Genomic DNA, 14,095 nt, shown 5'->3' with positions numbered 1-14,095 from the left:
TGCTTATTTTCATATGTGACATAGAACATGTTTTAAAGAAATACCAGTAACTGCAGTAATTCAGACATTTTTGCATCTGTTAATAAATGCAAATTATTCTTACAAAATATAAAGAATCAATTTTAATAAATTTGTGTATTTTGTATATTTTTAAAATCCAAAATACATTATTGTGACACCGTTAAATTACCACTAAATTACATAAAAAAGAAGGTGTAATTACTTTTGAAGTTTGCTTGTTTTGTTTTTTTTACAGCTGATTGTTATCAGTCATTACAGTCTTTATTATTTTTATGCCTTTACTCACTGAACTGGTTCTTGGCGACGAGTGGTTCGGAGATGCACGGTGGACCACAGCCGTACTTGTTTTCAGCAGTGACTCTGAAGATGTACTCCTTCCCTTCGATGAGCTTGGTGACGGGGCAGCTGGTGCCCTTCAGGGTAGAAGTGACGGTGATCCAGCCAGTCTCGTCCTTCTTGTTGTCTTTCTTCTCCAGAATGTAGTTCAGGATCTCGCTGCCACCATCATCCTCAGGAGGCTCCCAGTTACAGATGACCGACGTGTTCCTGATCTCATCAAAGGTGAAGTTAATCGGAGCACCAGGTTTGTCTGCAATACAAGACAGTCAAGCCAATGTTTAATCTCAACGGCATTTTGGAAATGAATAATTGTTTAACTCTGCTAGCGGCTCTGTAGAAAACATGTTTGCCTAATCAAGATTGTTGAGGTTTTCTCTTTGATATTGCACTCCCTACCTGAAAGGTGGTTTGAGCCGACTGTTGTTAAGAATTGGTTCTATAAGAAAAAAATCTGAACTGAACTCAATTTCTGAATCAAACTTGGGAGAAGAAAGAATCCCAGGTAGGCTTATGTCAGAAACACTGTGCCAAAGTTAAATATGTGGATCTGTTGTGATTCCTTGCATATAATGGAGAAGCTCAAAGACGCTTTTAATTGTGTGAATATACCAGTTATGAAATATAATCATGTGGCCTCCAGTTAATCGGTAAACTTTATTACCTAGGACGTTGACGACGCAGGAAGCGGTGGCAACACCATGTGTGTTTTCCACCTTGATAGTGAAGCTGCCGTGATCGGTTCTGACGGCATCACGGATCATCAGTGCAGATTGTCCCTTCTTGGTCTGGTCTATACCCAGACGCTCACGCAGGGGAGTCACAAACTCCTCCTCTGGTTCTGGAACCTGCAGCAAGAAATCAGAAAGGTTGAAACACTTGAAACATTCAGGACTTTCAGATGTCTCAGTGAAGACACAAACCCTGGCTTTGGTCTTCTTCTTCTTGATAACAGGAATGAACTTCTTGGTGGGCTCTTTGGTGACATCCTCATCATTTCTCAGCCAGGTGACTTTGGGATATGGGGAGCCAGAGATGTAGGCGTCAATGCAGATTTCCTCACCTTTCTTGATGCAGAGCCCAGATTGAACACGGGCGTGCAGGGTGACCTTGGGTTTTTCTGCAAGCAATGAACGATTTTGACATGTTAGCTCTAACATAAATACACATTTACTTGTGACAGTTACTGATGTTAGCGCATTTGACTTTCACACACCAACAGGGTCTGCAGCCTTGATGGGCTGTGAGCTGCGTGACGGCTCGCTGACTCCGGCAGCATTCTCAGCTCTGACCCTGAACTGGTACTCCATGTCCTCCTTTAGGCCCATCACCACGTAGGAGAAACCAGGGACCAGGCTTGGTGTGACCCTCTCGTAGCGGTCGCCGTCCTTCTCGATCTTCTCTATGATGTAGCCCTGGATGGGACAGCCGCCATCGTAGTCTGGAGCCTTCCAGGTGACTGTGATGGACTTGGACGTTGGGTCATGAGCCTCCACTTGGATGGGTGGGTCTGGTTTCTCTGTGCAATCAATATTAACAACAGAGTCAATGTCTGATGTTTTGATGTTCCAGTTGTTTATGCCTCATATTTTAGGAGTTACACTTGATCTGCTTGGACCCCCTGTCAGTTGTCCTGTATCAGAATCACCTGACTAAATCGGTCCTCATTTTTGTATTGATGGGACAGTTTATGAAGATCATTTCATTTTCAGTCCATTCCAATGTTCTTTTCCCTTGCAGCATACTTTGGAAAGTATTTATGTGCTTTTTCAGACTAAACTTTATCTGAAATGGTAATGTTAATGCTCAAAGCAATAAAACAGATTTCAGTTGTTGAACATAAAATGAAACTTACGTTTTATTTCCTCTATAATGACCGGGTTTTGTAACTCCAGATATTCTCCCGCTCCGACCTTGTTGACAGCTTTCACCCTGAAGTAGTACTCACAGTTGACAAAGAGATCTTTGACAGTACTTGTTAGGACATTTTCTCCCGACATAACGGGCATGTAAGTCTTTTTGGACGCTTCACGGCGCTCCAGGGTATAGCTGACAATGGGGGTGCCGCCATCATCCTCTGGAGCTTCCCAGCTGACCTTGCAGCTGTTCTTGGTGACGTCACTGGAGGTGATCGTTTTACACTGACCAGGGAGTCCTACACGGTTTGGGAAAGAAGCAAAACTGTTTAAGAAGATTACTGCAGAGTGTCTGTGTCTGATTAAAAAAGAAATAGTGAGTCTGCTTGAGGACTTTCAGACTAAGAATGGATCTAAATCCAAACTTGGAAATTGTTGGTGGTAAACTTTAAATTTGGTTTACAGAGGACACCATTGCTGAACGGCATATTAACAGCGTTATATGTCCTAAGCATCGAATCGCCTTACCGATGACTTTGACATTGACGGTTCCAGTGGCAGTTCCCAGACTGTTTTCCAGAGTGATGGCATAGGCGCCAGCATCACCGCGGGTGCACTTGAGCAGCTCCAGGTGGGCGCTGTTCATCTCCACTGTCAGGGAGAGCCGGTCACCGGCCTTACACTCCACAGTGTCCTTCTGCCAAACCATCTTGGGTGTCGGGATTGCCCTGTAGGGAACATTCAGGTGCAGCTTCTCACCTTCAACCACTATCACGTCCTTTGCTTCCAAATCCATGGTTGGAGCACCTTGTGAGAAGAACACAGGATTATTACTTAGATTTGTATTATCGGTGCTTTAAGTTCACTTCTTCTGAAGTTCTAAAGTTGAATTTCATCCTTGCTTACAGTCAGGATCTTTGGTGGCGACCTTATCAGAGACATCAGAGGGATCACTGACTCCGACAGAGTTGATGGCCCGAACCCTAATGACATACTTTTTCTCAGGTTTGATTCCATCATCTATCCTGAACTTTAGCTCCTTGATGGGTCTGCTGTTGACCCTGAGCCACTTTAGTTCTGGACGGGCTTCTGCCACCTCCACATGGTACCCAGTGACAGGACAACCCCCGTCCTTGACCGGAGGCTTCCAGGTGACATTGATGTGCTCCCTGCTGGCATCAGGGATGACCACTTCAAGTGGAGGTGATGGTGCACCTGGAGAGGAAGGAGGTTTCATGCATTTATCTGCAGAAAGTCAACAACTTTTTGTCCTTATTTTATTATTGTTGGGGTTATTTTGGGGGGATATCCCTGCTTAAATACACTGAGCACCAAAAGAATAAAGAAATACAGTTAAAAGTATCTTACTGGTTGGATCTTCAATGGTGAGAATCACGGTGGGTTCACTTGGATCTCCAACTCCAGCCTCGTTCTCAGCTCTGACCTGGAACTGCACTTCTGAACCTTCATCAACATCCGTTACCTTGAACTGAGTCTTTCTGTCCGGAGTTTTGCAGCACTTCAGCCAGCGAGTTCCCACCTTTTCTTTCTTCTCAATCACATACCTGTTAGGCAGATGGTGTTTGTCAAGTACAGCTCTGGAACAGTATGAGATAAACCACGTCTTTTGTCTCAATTTAGAGTTCTCTTACTGAAAGCCTGAATGCGCTGCTTTATGGAAAAAACCCACCAAAAAGTGTCCTATAATTGTTCTCGTCTGAATGGCTTTACAGCAGTTTGCCTTACTTTGTTATTGGTCTTCCACCATCGCTATTGGGAGGTTCCCACTTCAGCTCCACATGTCTCTTGGTGACTTCCACCACTGTCAGTGCATAAGGAGGTCCAGGAGTTGCTGGAGAAAAAGTGAAAAGCATTAACACGTAGAGATAGTGGTTCCTTGGGTTTCACAAAGAAATAAATTAAAAGGGGAAGACCAATGCTGACTTAAAAAACTCACTAAAAGTGTCCTTGGCAAGAACGGCATCCTCCAGCTCGCAAAATTCACCCATCCCAACGGCATTCTCTGCAGCAACCCGGAACACATACAGCGATCCTTCGTTGAGAGGGGTAACCGTATACTTCTGTTCCTTGACGGTGGTATCGACAGTCTGCCACGCCTTCCGCCTCACGTCCCTCTTTTCAACCACGTAGTTGGTGATGGGTGAGCCGCCATCACTGCTGGGAGGCTGCCACTTTAGGTCTGCGTTAATTTTGGTGATGTTCGCCACCTCCAGCCACTGAGGAGCTGATGGAGGATCTATTGAAGCAAACACAAAGACTTTTATTTAAAAAATTAAATTCAAGGTCGTATGGTTTTCCAAATGAAAACAACTCTTGATAGCTTATATTTTATAGTCTACAGGGAGTGCAGAATTATTAGGCAAATGAGTATTTTGTCCACATCATCCTCTTCATGCATGTTGTCTTACTCCAAGCTGTATAGGCTCGAAAGCCTACTACCAATTAAGCATATTAGGTGATGTGCATCTCTGTAATGAGAAGGGGTGTGGTCTAATGATATCAACACCCTATATCAGGTGTGCATAATTATTAGGCAACTTCCTTTCCTTTGGCAAAATGGGTCAAAAGAAGGACTTGACAGGCTCAGAAAAGTCAAAAATAGTGAGATATCTTGCAGAGGGATGCAGCAGTCTCAAAATTGCAAAGCTTCTGAAGCGTGATCATCGAACAATCAAGCGTTTCATTCAAAATAGTCAACAGGGTCGCAAGAAGCGTGTGGAAAAACCAAGGCGCAAAATAACTGCCCATGAACTGAGAAAAGTCAAGCGTGCAGCTGCCAAGATGCCACTTGCCACCAGTTTGGCCATATTTCAGAGCTGCAACATCACTGGAGTGCCCAAAAGCACAAGGTGTGCAATACTCAGAGACATGGCCAAGGTAAGAAAGGCTGAAAGACGGCCACCACTGAACAAGACACACAAGCTGAAACGTCAAGACTGGGCCAAGAAATATCTCAAGACTGGTTTTTCTAAGGTTTTATGGACTGATGAAATGAGAGTGAGTCTTGATGGGCCAGATGGATGGGCCCGTGGCTGGATTGGTAAAGGGCAGAGAGCTCCAGTCCGACTCAGACGCCAGCAAGGTGGAGGTGGAGTACTGGTTTGGGCTGGTATCATCAAAGATGAGCTTGTGGGGCCTTTTCGGGTTGAGGATGGAGTCAAGCACAACTCCCAGTCCTACTGCCAGTTTCTGGAAGACACCTTCTTCAAGCAGTGGTACAGGAAGAAGTCTGCATCCTTCAAGAAAAACATGATTTTCATGCAGGACAATGCTCCATCACACCCGTCCAAGTACTCCACAGCGTGGCTGGCAAGAAAGGGTATAAAAGAAGAAAAACTAATGACATGGCCTCCTTGTTCACCTGATCTGAACCCCATTGAGAACCTGTGGTCCATCATCAAATGTGAGATTTACAAGGAGGGAAAACAGTACACCTCTCTGAACAGTGTCTGGGAGGCTGTGGTTGCTGCTGCACGCAATGTTGATGGTGAAGAGATCAAAGCACTGACAGAATCCATGGATGGCAGGCTTTTGAGTGTCCTTGCAAAGAAAGGTGGCTATATTGGTCGCTGATTTGTTTTTGTTTTGTTTTTGAATGTCAGAAATGTATATTTGTGAATGTGGAGATGTTATATTGGTTTCACTGGTAAAAATAAATAATTGAAATGGGTATATATTTGTTTTTTGTTAAGTTGCCTAATAATTATGCACAGTAATAGTCACCTGCACACACAGATATCCCCCTAAAATAGCTAAAACTAAAAACAAACTAAAAACTACTTCCAAAAACATTCAGCTTTGATATTAATGAGTTTTTTGGGTTCATTGAGAACATGGTTGTTGTTCAATAATAAAATTATTCCTCAAAAATACAACTTGCCTAATAATTCTGCACTCCCTGTATAACCTCTACAGACGTCATTTGCTGCCCACTGCTCACACTGGTATCAACTTACAGAGTCTCTCCTTGCAGACCACGGGGTCGCTGGGCTCACTGGGTTCGCTCTCACCAGCCTTATTGACGGCCCTGACTCTGAAAGAGTATTCTTGCTTTTCTATTAGGCCCTTCAGCTGATGCTCAGTCTGAGGAACATCCTCTGCAATCTTGATCCATTCCTCGCTTCCAGCCTTCTGGAACTCAATGATGTAGCCTTCAATCTTAGCCCCACCATCGTGCTCTGGACGAGTCCATCCTAACAGGGCTGAGGTCTTGGCAATGTCCCTGATGACAGGTTTACCAGGAGCCCATGGAGGATCTGAAGAAGAGTTATATGAATACTTTTATTTCCTGATCTTTGTGAGATGCTTTGCAATAAGGAAATTATAATCTTGATACCACAGCATCTGACTCAGCCTAAGTACATTGACTGACATGTGACATACCAATAGGATCTTTGATGAGGATGGGATCAGTCTCTGCACTTGGGTTTCCAGGTCCAGCTAGATTTTCAGCCAGAACACGGAAGCGGTACTTCTTCTTGGCGGTGAGACCCTTTACCCTGCAGCCCAAAATTCAAAGTTAGAAACATACTTGACAAAAAATGGTCCACACTGTTAGCTGAAGAACTTTCACCATCACTCCTGCCACTTGTACCTTCAGGTACATAGTTACCTGAATGTTGTGTCCGTGATGGGCAGTTTGTTACATCTGATCCACTTGTCACTCTCCGGATCTAACTTCTCAATCCAGAATCCAGTGATGGGGCTACCGCCATCCTCGTCAGGCTCTAACCAGGTCAGAGTGACAGCGTCCTTGGCGATGTCAGAGGGAGTGATTCTGGTTGGAGGACCCGGAGGATCTGAAACAGATGAAAAATAAGAGGATTTATCTACGGTTCACCTGCACAGGCTGGAAATAAATCACCGGAGAGTAGTATAAAACAACGTACCGAAGGAATACTTGGCAGTGATTGGCACATGCTCTGCAGGTTCACCAATGCCATACTGGTTCTCAGCACTGACCCTGAAAATGTACTCTTTCAATGCTGTGAGCTTGGTGGCCTTGAAGGTGGTGTGCTTCACCGTGGCTGACAGCTTGACCCACTCCTCCTTGTCAGTCTGACGACTTTCCACAATGTAGTTGGTGATGGGAGACCCACCATCATCTCTGGGAGGGTTCCAGGCCAGGACGCAGGATTCGTTGGTGATTTCAGAGATATCTAAAGCAGCTGGAGGGCCCGGTTTATCTAAAGAGGAGGGGCCAAAATTAAAATCATAACCAAGATAATGGTAATGCAAGACATCTGGAGGTGCCACAACTGCTTAGCAGGCTCGGCGATATAGGATAACCCTATAAAATGGTCTGTCCAGTATGTTATGCTAAGATTATTTTCATATCTTTAATCAAAAAAGGAGATGTTTTTCCCATTTTCTGACTAACCTAAAATCACCTGGTAGCATGAAAATCCTGTAGCTGTAAGGAACTCTAGGATTTCTACAGTAAAGGAAGTTTACTTTCATGTTTTCATTGCCATCACAGCTATCATTTGTCTTCTACGATAAGAAATCAGCTTTTGTACCCAGGATGTTGACATCAATAGTGGCAGTGGCTCGTCCACAGGCATTGACTGCCTCAATGATGTAGGTGGAGGTGTCTCCTCTGGTGGTGTTGTCAATGGAAACCTTCGAGTGTCCTGGCTGGGTGTCGATGGCAATGCGGTTATCAGCCCGCAGGACCACGTCGGCTTTGGTCCACTTCACCCGGGGATCGGGCTTCCCTTTCACATCTGCAGGAAGCTCAATCTTGCTGCCAGCTCTGGTGGTTAAACCAGCCAGCAACTTCACATCGAGCTGGATCTCAGGAGGTTCTGTAGGAATTTGTAAACATAGTCACAGTAGTCCCAACCTCATTACTGTGTTTCATTTCAATTTGTGCTTATATAAATATATGTTCATTTCAGTTTCCCCTCAATAACTCACAACTGTCCAATATTTAAGTTTACATGCAATAACCCAAACTGTAAATACATAACACCATTTATTTATGTATTTAATTCCTCTTTTCCCCAGATTTGTATATTTGTACATTAAATATATATATATTTTCCTTTTTTCTAAATACTGTTCATGTGTATATAGTGCTGCAAAACTGTGTCACTGTATAGTGACAATAGGGGCACTCTATTCTCGGCAGATATATGCCATACCGCATTTTATTTGACTGAACTATATATAATTCTGCTTATTTAAGCCAATTAGTTATAAAATTGTTCTGCTTTAACAAATGATTTTCCACCTTTTGGAGAAATGAAATGTATCTTATATTATATTATCACAACTATGCCTGAAACCTTGATGGTAATATCCTTAAAATCCATACATTCTCACTTCTTCTTTTATTTGTCATAAGAAAGATTTGTTCCTGTATCACTGAGAGATGCTGCACATTTCTGAGTGAGTCTGCAGAATCCATTACAAAAATAAATTATACTGCTGCACTTTTTGTGCAGTATGTGGCTACAGCGTCATGTGACTGTCTGGAAGAGCACAACCCGTCCTACCCTTAGCGTCCACAGCTTGGATCTCATCGGTAGCCCTGCAAGGTCGGCTGGCTCCCAGCTTGTTAAAAGCTCTGACTCTGTAGGCGTACCACTGGCCCTCGACCAGGCCGGTAACCTGGAACCTGTGAGTTCAAATCATATAATATATCCAGCTGTACCAAAATAAAGACAGGACACTAATAACGTGTGGCCCAAAAAACTTAACCGGCAGTTACAAGTTCTTAAATCTTACTTGAGTTCAGGGATGGGATCACCGCAGGGTTCCCACTTGTCTGTACCACGCTGGCACTTGTCCACCACGTAGCCTTTAATATGGGCACCACCATCGTATTTTGGAGGCTCCCAGGACAGGAAAATGGACTTGGCACTCTTATCGCGCCACTTAAGGTTCTCAGGTGGATCAGGTACAGCTGCAGGAGAAAATACATGAATGTCAAACAGGTGAGATTCTAGTTATCTGTCAGTTTCTCCACTCAAAGACAATTAATTTCACATGAAGTGTAAAAACACTCACTTGCAGGAGAAGAGACATTGATGGGCTCATCGATGTAGGCTGGCTCTCCAGGTCCGCACTTGTTGCATGCAGAGACGCTGAACAGATACTCCTTTCCTTCAATCACGTCTGTTACCGTGTGCTCCAGGTCAAGGACGCCAGCAGCCACCTGGAAAAATGTCACTGTCACTGCTGAGCAAATAAACTCAGACCTGGGTAGACTTCTGGGTCTGTGAACATTATTTCACACTGTGGAAGTGATGTTTTCTGTTTTAAAAAATAAAAAAGCCAACATGTCACGTGCCATGTTTGAGCCAGGCCCTGAAACCTAATAACACTGCTGCTAACAATAACAATAACTTTATTTATAAAGCGCTTTCAAACAAAGTGCTGTACAGCGATTTGAAAATAAAGAGATAAATAAATAAAAGTGATACACAGCAACACAAGTTAAAAACATAATAAGAGTTAAAAACGATAAACATTTAAAAAACTAATAGGCAAAGAATTAAGACGTGTAGGATAGGCTGAACAAGTGTGTCTTCAACTTAGCTTTAAAACCCTCCACAGAGCAGCCTGCCTAATATCTTGAGGGAGGTTGTTCCACAAAAATGGGGCACGAAAAGAAAAAGCACACTCCCCGACTGTCTTTTTTCTGGCTCTAGGAACCTTTGGAAGGCCAGAGTCCTGAGATCGGAGCGCACGAGATGAAACATAAAGGTTCAAAAGGTCAGAGAGGTATGAAGGTGCCAAACCAGTGAAAGCCTTGTAGGTGAGCAGCAGGACCTTAGAATCTGCTGGAATGTGCTCAGATTTTCCAGTTTTAGTTCAAATGCAAGCAGCTGCATTTTGCGCCATCTGTAAACCTCTAAAACTTTTCTTTGGTAGCTCAGAAAGGAGCTGCACATTCATGTATTATTTTTAGAAGGCGGTTACTTTTTCACACAAAACCAGGTAATTCACTCAGTTTACATTTTGTGATGAGCTGAAATATTTTTATTACGTACAGCGCCAAAGATGACATTACTGAAATGAGCTGAAAGTACCTTGGCCCATGTCTTGCGAGAAACTTCTCTCTTCTCAATCTGATAGTGTGTCACTGGACTTCCTCCATCATGTTCAGGTGCCTCCCACATCAAGTGGACATGCTGACGGGTCACTTCAGCCACTTTGAAGTCCTTCGGAGCACTGGGGCATGCTGGGAAAATAAGACGAAAAAGACTTCCATCAGTTTTCTTCTTTTGGGTTTGTTTCTAGATGATTTGGGGGTAACAGACGTCTCTGTACCACAATAAAATGAGCTGTCTATTAAAATAAGCACCATCATTGCTAAACTTGATCACATGGTCATGGGTTCTTACCGATGACGTTGACATCAATATCTCCAGAGACAGAGGATACGTCGTTCTCCAGCTGCAGGGTGTAGATGCCTTTGTCTGGACGAACACTAGGAGATATCGTCAGTTCCGTGTACGTAGGCTTCGTCACCATGGAGACACGCTCATCTTCTGGGGTCAGCTCCTTCTCGCCAAAGGTCCACTTGGCCACAGGGGTTGGGTATCCAGTAATGGGAACTCTAATTGTTAGAGGCTGAGGAACAGTCACCTCCAGGCCTTTCCTGAAGCCACTCAGATCAAAGGTTGGACCAACTGCCAAGAGAGAAACATTTGGTTGTGAAAGCACACTGCCATCCAGTGAACTACTTGGATTTATAAAGAAGAAGTGGTTGGTTGAGTTTATGCTTGTTGCACGCACCATGAGGATCATCGGCAAGCAGTGGTCCCAGCTGCTCGGCTGGATCGGAGACACCAGCGGCATTCTCAGCGCAAACTCTGTAGAGGTACTTCTGACCAGGTTTTAGTCCAGACACCTGAAGAAAACAACAAAACAATCCAGACCAGGAAGAAAAATGTAACTGCGCTGAGGTTAAATCAGAATAAAGGCAGACTCTTCAGGTTGGCTGCATACCCGGTAGGAGAGGTCAGGACACAGTCTGGCGTTGCAGCGGAGCCACTTGTCAGAGCCGTCCTCACATTTCTCAATGATGTATCCTGTAATCATGCTGCCACCGTTGTTTATGGGCGTCTCCCAGGTCAACGTGACTGCTGTCTTGATTTGGTCACTAAAGTTCAGGTTCAGAGGTGGGCTCGGCCTCTCTGTGGGCACAAGACATGAGCAAAATCAGACTGTTTGATATTTCTACACAGGACTTCGATAGAAACATTGAGAGTGAGCTCACCGATGGGATCCATGATCTTGACGGGGTTGGTGGCAGCACTGGGCCTGCCGATGCCAGCCTTGTTCTCTGCTCGGACTCTAAAGATGTACTCCTTGTACTCCACCACGTCGTTCAGCATAGCCAAGCGGTCATCGGCAGCACAGACTAAGGCTGCCTCCCACTTAACAGATGTTCTGTCACGGAGCTCAATCACATAAGCAGTGATCTCAGAGCCACCGTCAAACTTGGGGGGCTCCCAAGTGATGGTGGCACCAAACTTGTTCACTGACTCTACTGCAACATTTTCAGGAGCATCTGGAACATCTAAAGTTAGGAAACAAAAATGTGACGGACATGATTAGGACGAGAGTGGAGATGGGGTTAGGATTGGTGGAGCGGGGATCTCGGGGTGTTGCTTACCAAACTTGCTTTTGGCCTGGACGGCATCTTCGGTTGCAACAGCGGGTCCGCTGCCAACTCTGTTTCGAGCACAGACTCTGAAGAGGTAAAAGGATTCCTTCTGCAGGCCACTGACGCAGTACTCTGGAGTGTCAGCACGGTCTGTAGCCACAGTCCAGGTCTTGCGCTTCACATCCCGTCTTTCTACAACATAGGCGATAATCTTGCTGCCACCGTCATTCTCAGGTTCCTCCCAGGCCAAACTGACCTCGCCATCAACAGTGTCAACCACTCTCAGGTTCTTTATGGGTCCCGGTACATCTGGAAAACCACCAGGACAACACTCAGAAACTCTGGTGATATCCTCAGACAGAGGACTGAGCAGTTATCTGATCACATGACTCGAATTTACCCTCCAGACTCACCAATCACATCCAGGTTGATAAAGGCTTCACCCTCACCATGCTTGTTCTTAATTACCACCTTGTACCGGCCCTGGTCCTCCTTGGCAGGGCTCTTCAGGCGGTACTCGGTCTTGTCCAAAGAGGTGTCAATATTCTGGACAGGAAGACTGGTGCCTTCAAAAAACCACTCGGCATCAGCACGAGGGTACGCGTCATAAGGCACAGTCATGACAAAGGGTTTACCGGCATCTGTCACCAGGTTCTGGTCGGTGGTTTTAATCTTTGGAACAGCTGCAGGAGAGACAGAGGAGAAATTTGTACTGTTTAATTCGCCCTGCATAACACAGAGCAGTCCAAACTGGTGGATATTACCTTAAAATAAAACTGCTTGTTATGCTTTGCATCTACAACTATATTCCCAAAACAACTTGGATGCTTCATAAAGTGTCAAGAAAAGATTCGTTTGTTGAAACGACAACTTTCTAAAAGTTGTCTGTTAAATCAGTGATTTCTTTAACATTTCTTGAAATGCGTTTCACTTCCTGTTTGCATGTGAAGTTGACTCACCTGCCAGCTCCAGCTTGGCCCGGGCATCCTTGTCTTTGGCCACGATCCTGTACTCTCCCTGATCTCTGGGTCTAATTTCACAGACCTGCAGTCTGTGGACTTTACCCTCGCTGATCATCTGGTATTTGTCTCCCTGGACAATGATCATGTTGTTCCTCATCCACTTCACCTCCACCCTGTCTTTGTTGAGCTCCACCTCGAACACGATGTCTGAACCCGGAGGTTCGAACACGTCCTGAGGTGGTCTGATGATTTCCACTGGGGTCTCTGCGCAACATAAAAACACATCTCACAAGAAGATTCGTCGAATAAATCTTTGCTTTTGAAGACAAAAAGAAACAAACATCTCACCTTCAACAAAGAGCCTCGCTCTTGTCCTCCTCTCATCCGCACCACAGGCGTATTCACACTCGTCATCAGGCCTGCACACCTTAATGATCAGTCTGCACGTCTTTCCTTCTTTTTCCATTTGATATCTGTAAAAACACAACAAACATCAGGAACTTGGTACAGTCATGATACTATAAGACTTAGATAATAGCATCAGTTGTGTAATTTTGCCTCTGTACACCACTGCACTTTATTTTAAATCAAAGGTAACACAAGGTCCCAGAAGCTTTAGGCTTTGTAATCCTCTGTCATGACCACGTATCCCAAATTTTAACTTTCTGAATATTTTCTTGGTTGATTAGCATTTGATTTGTGTTCCTTTGGATCGAAACAACAGCAGACGCAGATCTGTCATACCTGGGGCCCGCTCGAATCTCTCGTCCTTCCCTGTACCACTTGACGGAAGCCTTCTCCTTGCTCAGCTTGCAAGTGAACTCTGCATCCTCGAACTCTGTAATGGTCTGGTCTTTGAGCTGTGCCGTGAAGTCTGTGGGTGCCTCGCTAATGATCAGCTCAGCTGCACATTTGTCATCTCCGACCACGGCCGTGTACTCGCCCTCGTCTTCCATGATGCAGTCCTTAATGGTCAGGCTGTGCTTCAGGCCATCGACTCTGTAGACGATGCGTTTGCTGAGTGTCACCTCCTGACCAGCCTTCAGCCACCTCACCGTCGCCCCGGGCCTGTTCACCTTACAGACGAAGCTGATGGTCTTCTTCTCCTGAGTCTCATTGTCCTCGATGGGCTCCAAGAACCTCAGTTTCTCCTCTGTGGAGGACCAAATGATTTCAGGGTGAACGTAAAGAAACAAAGGAGGACGTGCAACAAAGTCACTGAGCAAGAAACGGCTGCTTTAGATCAAACGTACTGATACTCTTGGAAGAAACAGAAC

The 14,095-nt window shown here is 44.8% G+C and overlaps 1 protein-coding gene across 3 annotated transcripts in view; it reads right to left on the bottom strand.

The window, feature by feature from the left end:
* LOC146370123 (titin-like) overlaps positions 1-14,095 on the bottom strand; it is a 174,205-nt gene that overhangs the window by 78,078 nt on the left and 82,032 nt on the right. For all 3 annotated transcript variants that reach the window (XM_084908769.1, XM_084908770.1, XM_084908771.1), the window contains 28 exons: positions 13,563-13,971; positions 13,167-13,291; positions 12,816-13,082; positions 12,270-12,539; positions 11,866-12,165; positions 11,467-11,769; positions 11,196-11,383; positions 10,983-11,097; positions 10,589-10,876; positions 10,274-10,425; positions 9,249-9,396; positions 8,967-9,144; positions 8,735-8,856; positions 7,754-8,041; positions 7,124-7,420; positions 6,847-7,033; positions 6,618-6,733; positions 6,191-6,490; positions 4,171-4,470; positions 3,960-4,065; positions 3,582-3,778; positions 3,120-3,428; positions 2,742-3,020; positions 2,213-2,512; positions 1,574-1,876; positions 1,281-1,477; positions 1,022-1,205; positions 308-610 (listed from right to left, as the gene is read on the bottom strand). In XM_084908769.1, the coding sequence (XP_084764895.1) occupies positions 308-610; positions 1,022-1,205; positions 1,281-1,477; positions 1,574-1,876; positions 2,213-2,512; positions 2,742-3,020; positions 3,120-3,428; positions 3,582-3,778; positions 3,960-4,065; positions 4,171-4,470; positions 6,191-6,490; positions 6,618-6,733; positions 6,847-7,033; positions 7,124-7,420; positions 7,754-8,041; positions 8,735-8,856; positions 8,967-9,144; positions 9,249-9,396; positions 10,274-10,425; positions 10,589-10,876; positions 10,983-11,097; positions 11,196-11,383; positions 11,467-11,769; positions 11,866-12,165; positions 12,270-12,539; positions 12,816-13,082; positions 13,167-13,291; positions 13,563-13,971 (6,531 nt within the window). The remainder of the gene's footprint in view (positions 1-307; positions 611-1,021; positions 1,206-1,280; positions 1,478-1,573; positions 1,877-2,212; positions 2,513-2,741; positions 3,021-3,119; positions 3,429-3,581; positions 3,779-3,959; positions 4,066-4,170; positions 4,471-6,190; positions 6,491-6,617; positions 6,734-6,846; positions 7,034-7,123; positions 7,421-7,753; positions 8,042-8,734; positions 8,857-8,966; positions 9,145-9,248; positions 9,397-10,273; positions 10,426-10,588; positions 10,877-10,982; positions 11,098-11,195; positions 11,384-11,466; positions 11,770-11,865; positions 12,166-12,269; positions 12,540-12,815; positions 13,083-13,166; positions 13,292-13,562; positions 13,972-14,095) is intronic.

This window comes from Perissodus microlepis, chromosome 16, assembly GCF_051167445.1.
Source record: "Perissodus microlepis isolate ML-2025 ecotype Zambia chromosome 16, ASM5116744v1, whole genome shotgun sequence".
Classification (NCBI taxonomy): domain Eukaryota; kingdom Metazoa; phylum Chordata; class Actinopteri; order Cichliformes; family Cichlidae; genus Perissodus; species Perissodus microlepis.
This window is presented reverse-complemented; position numbering and strand designations above follow the sequence as displayed.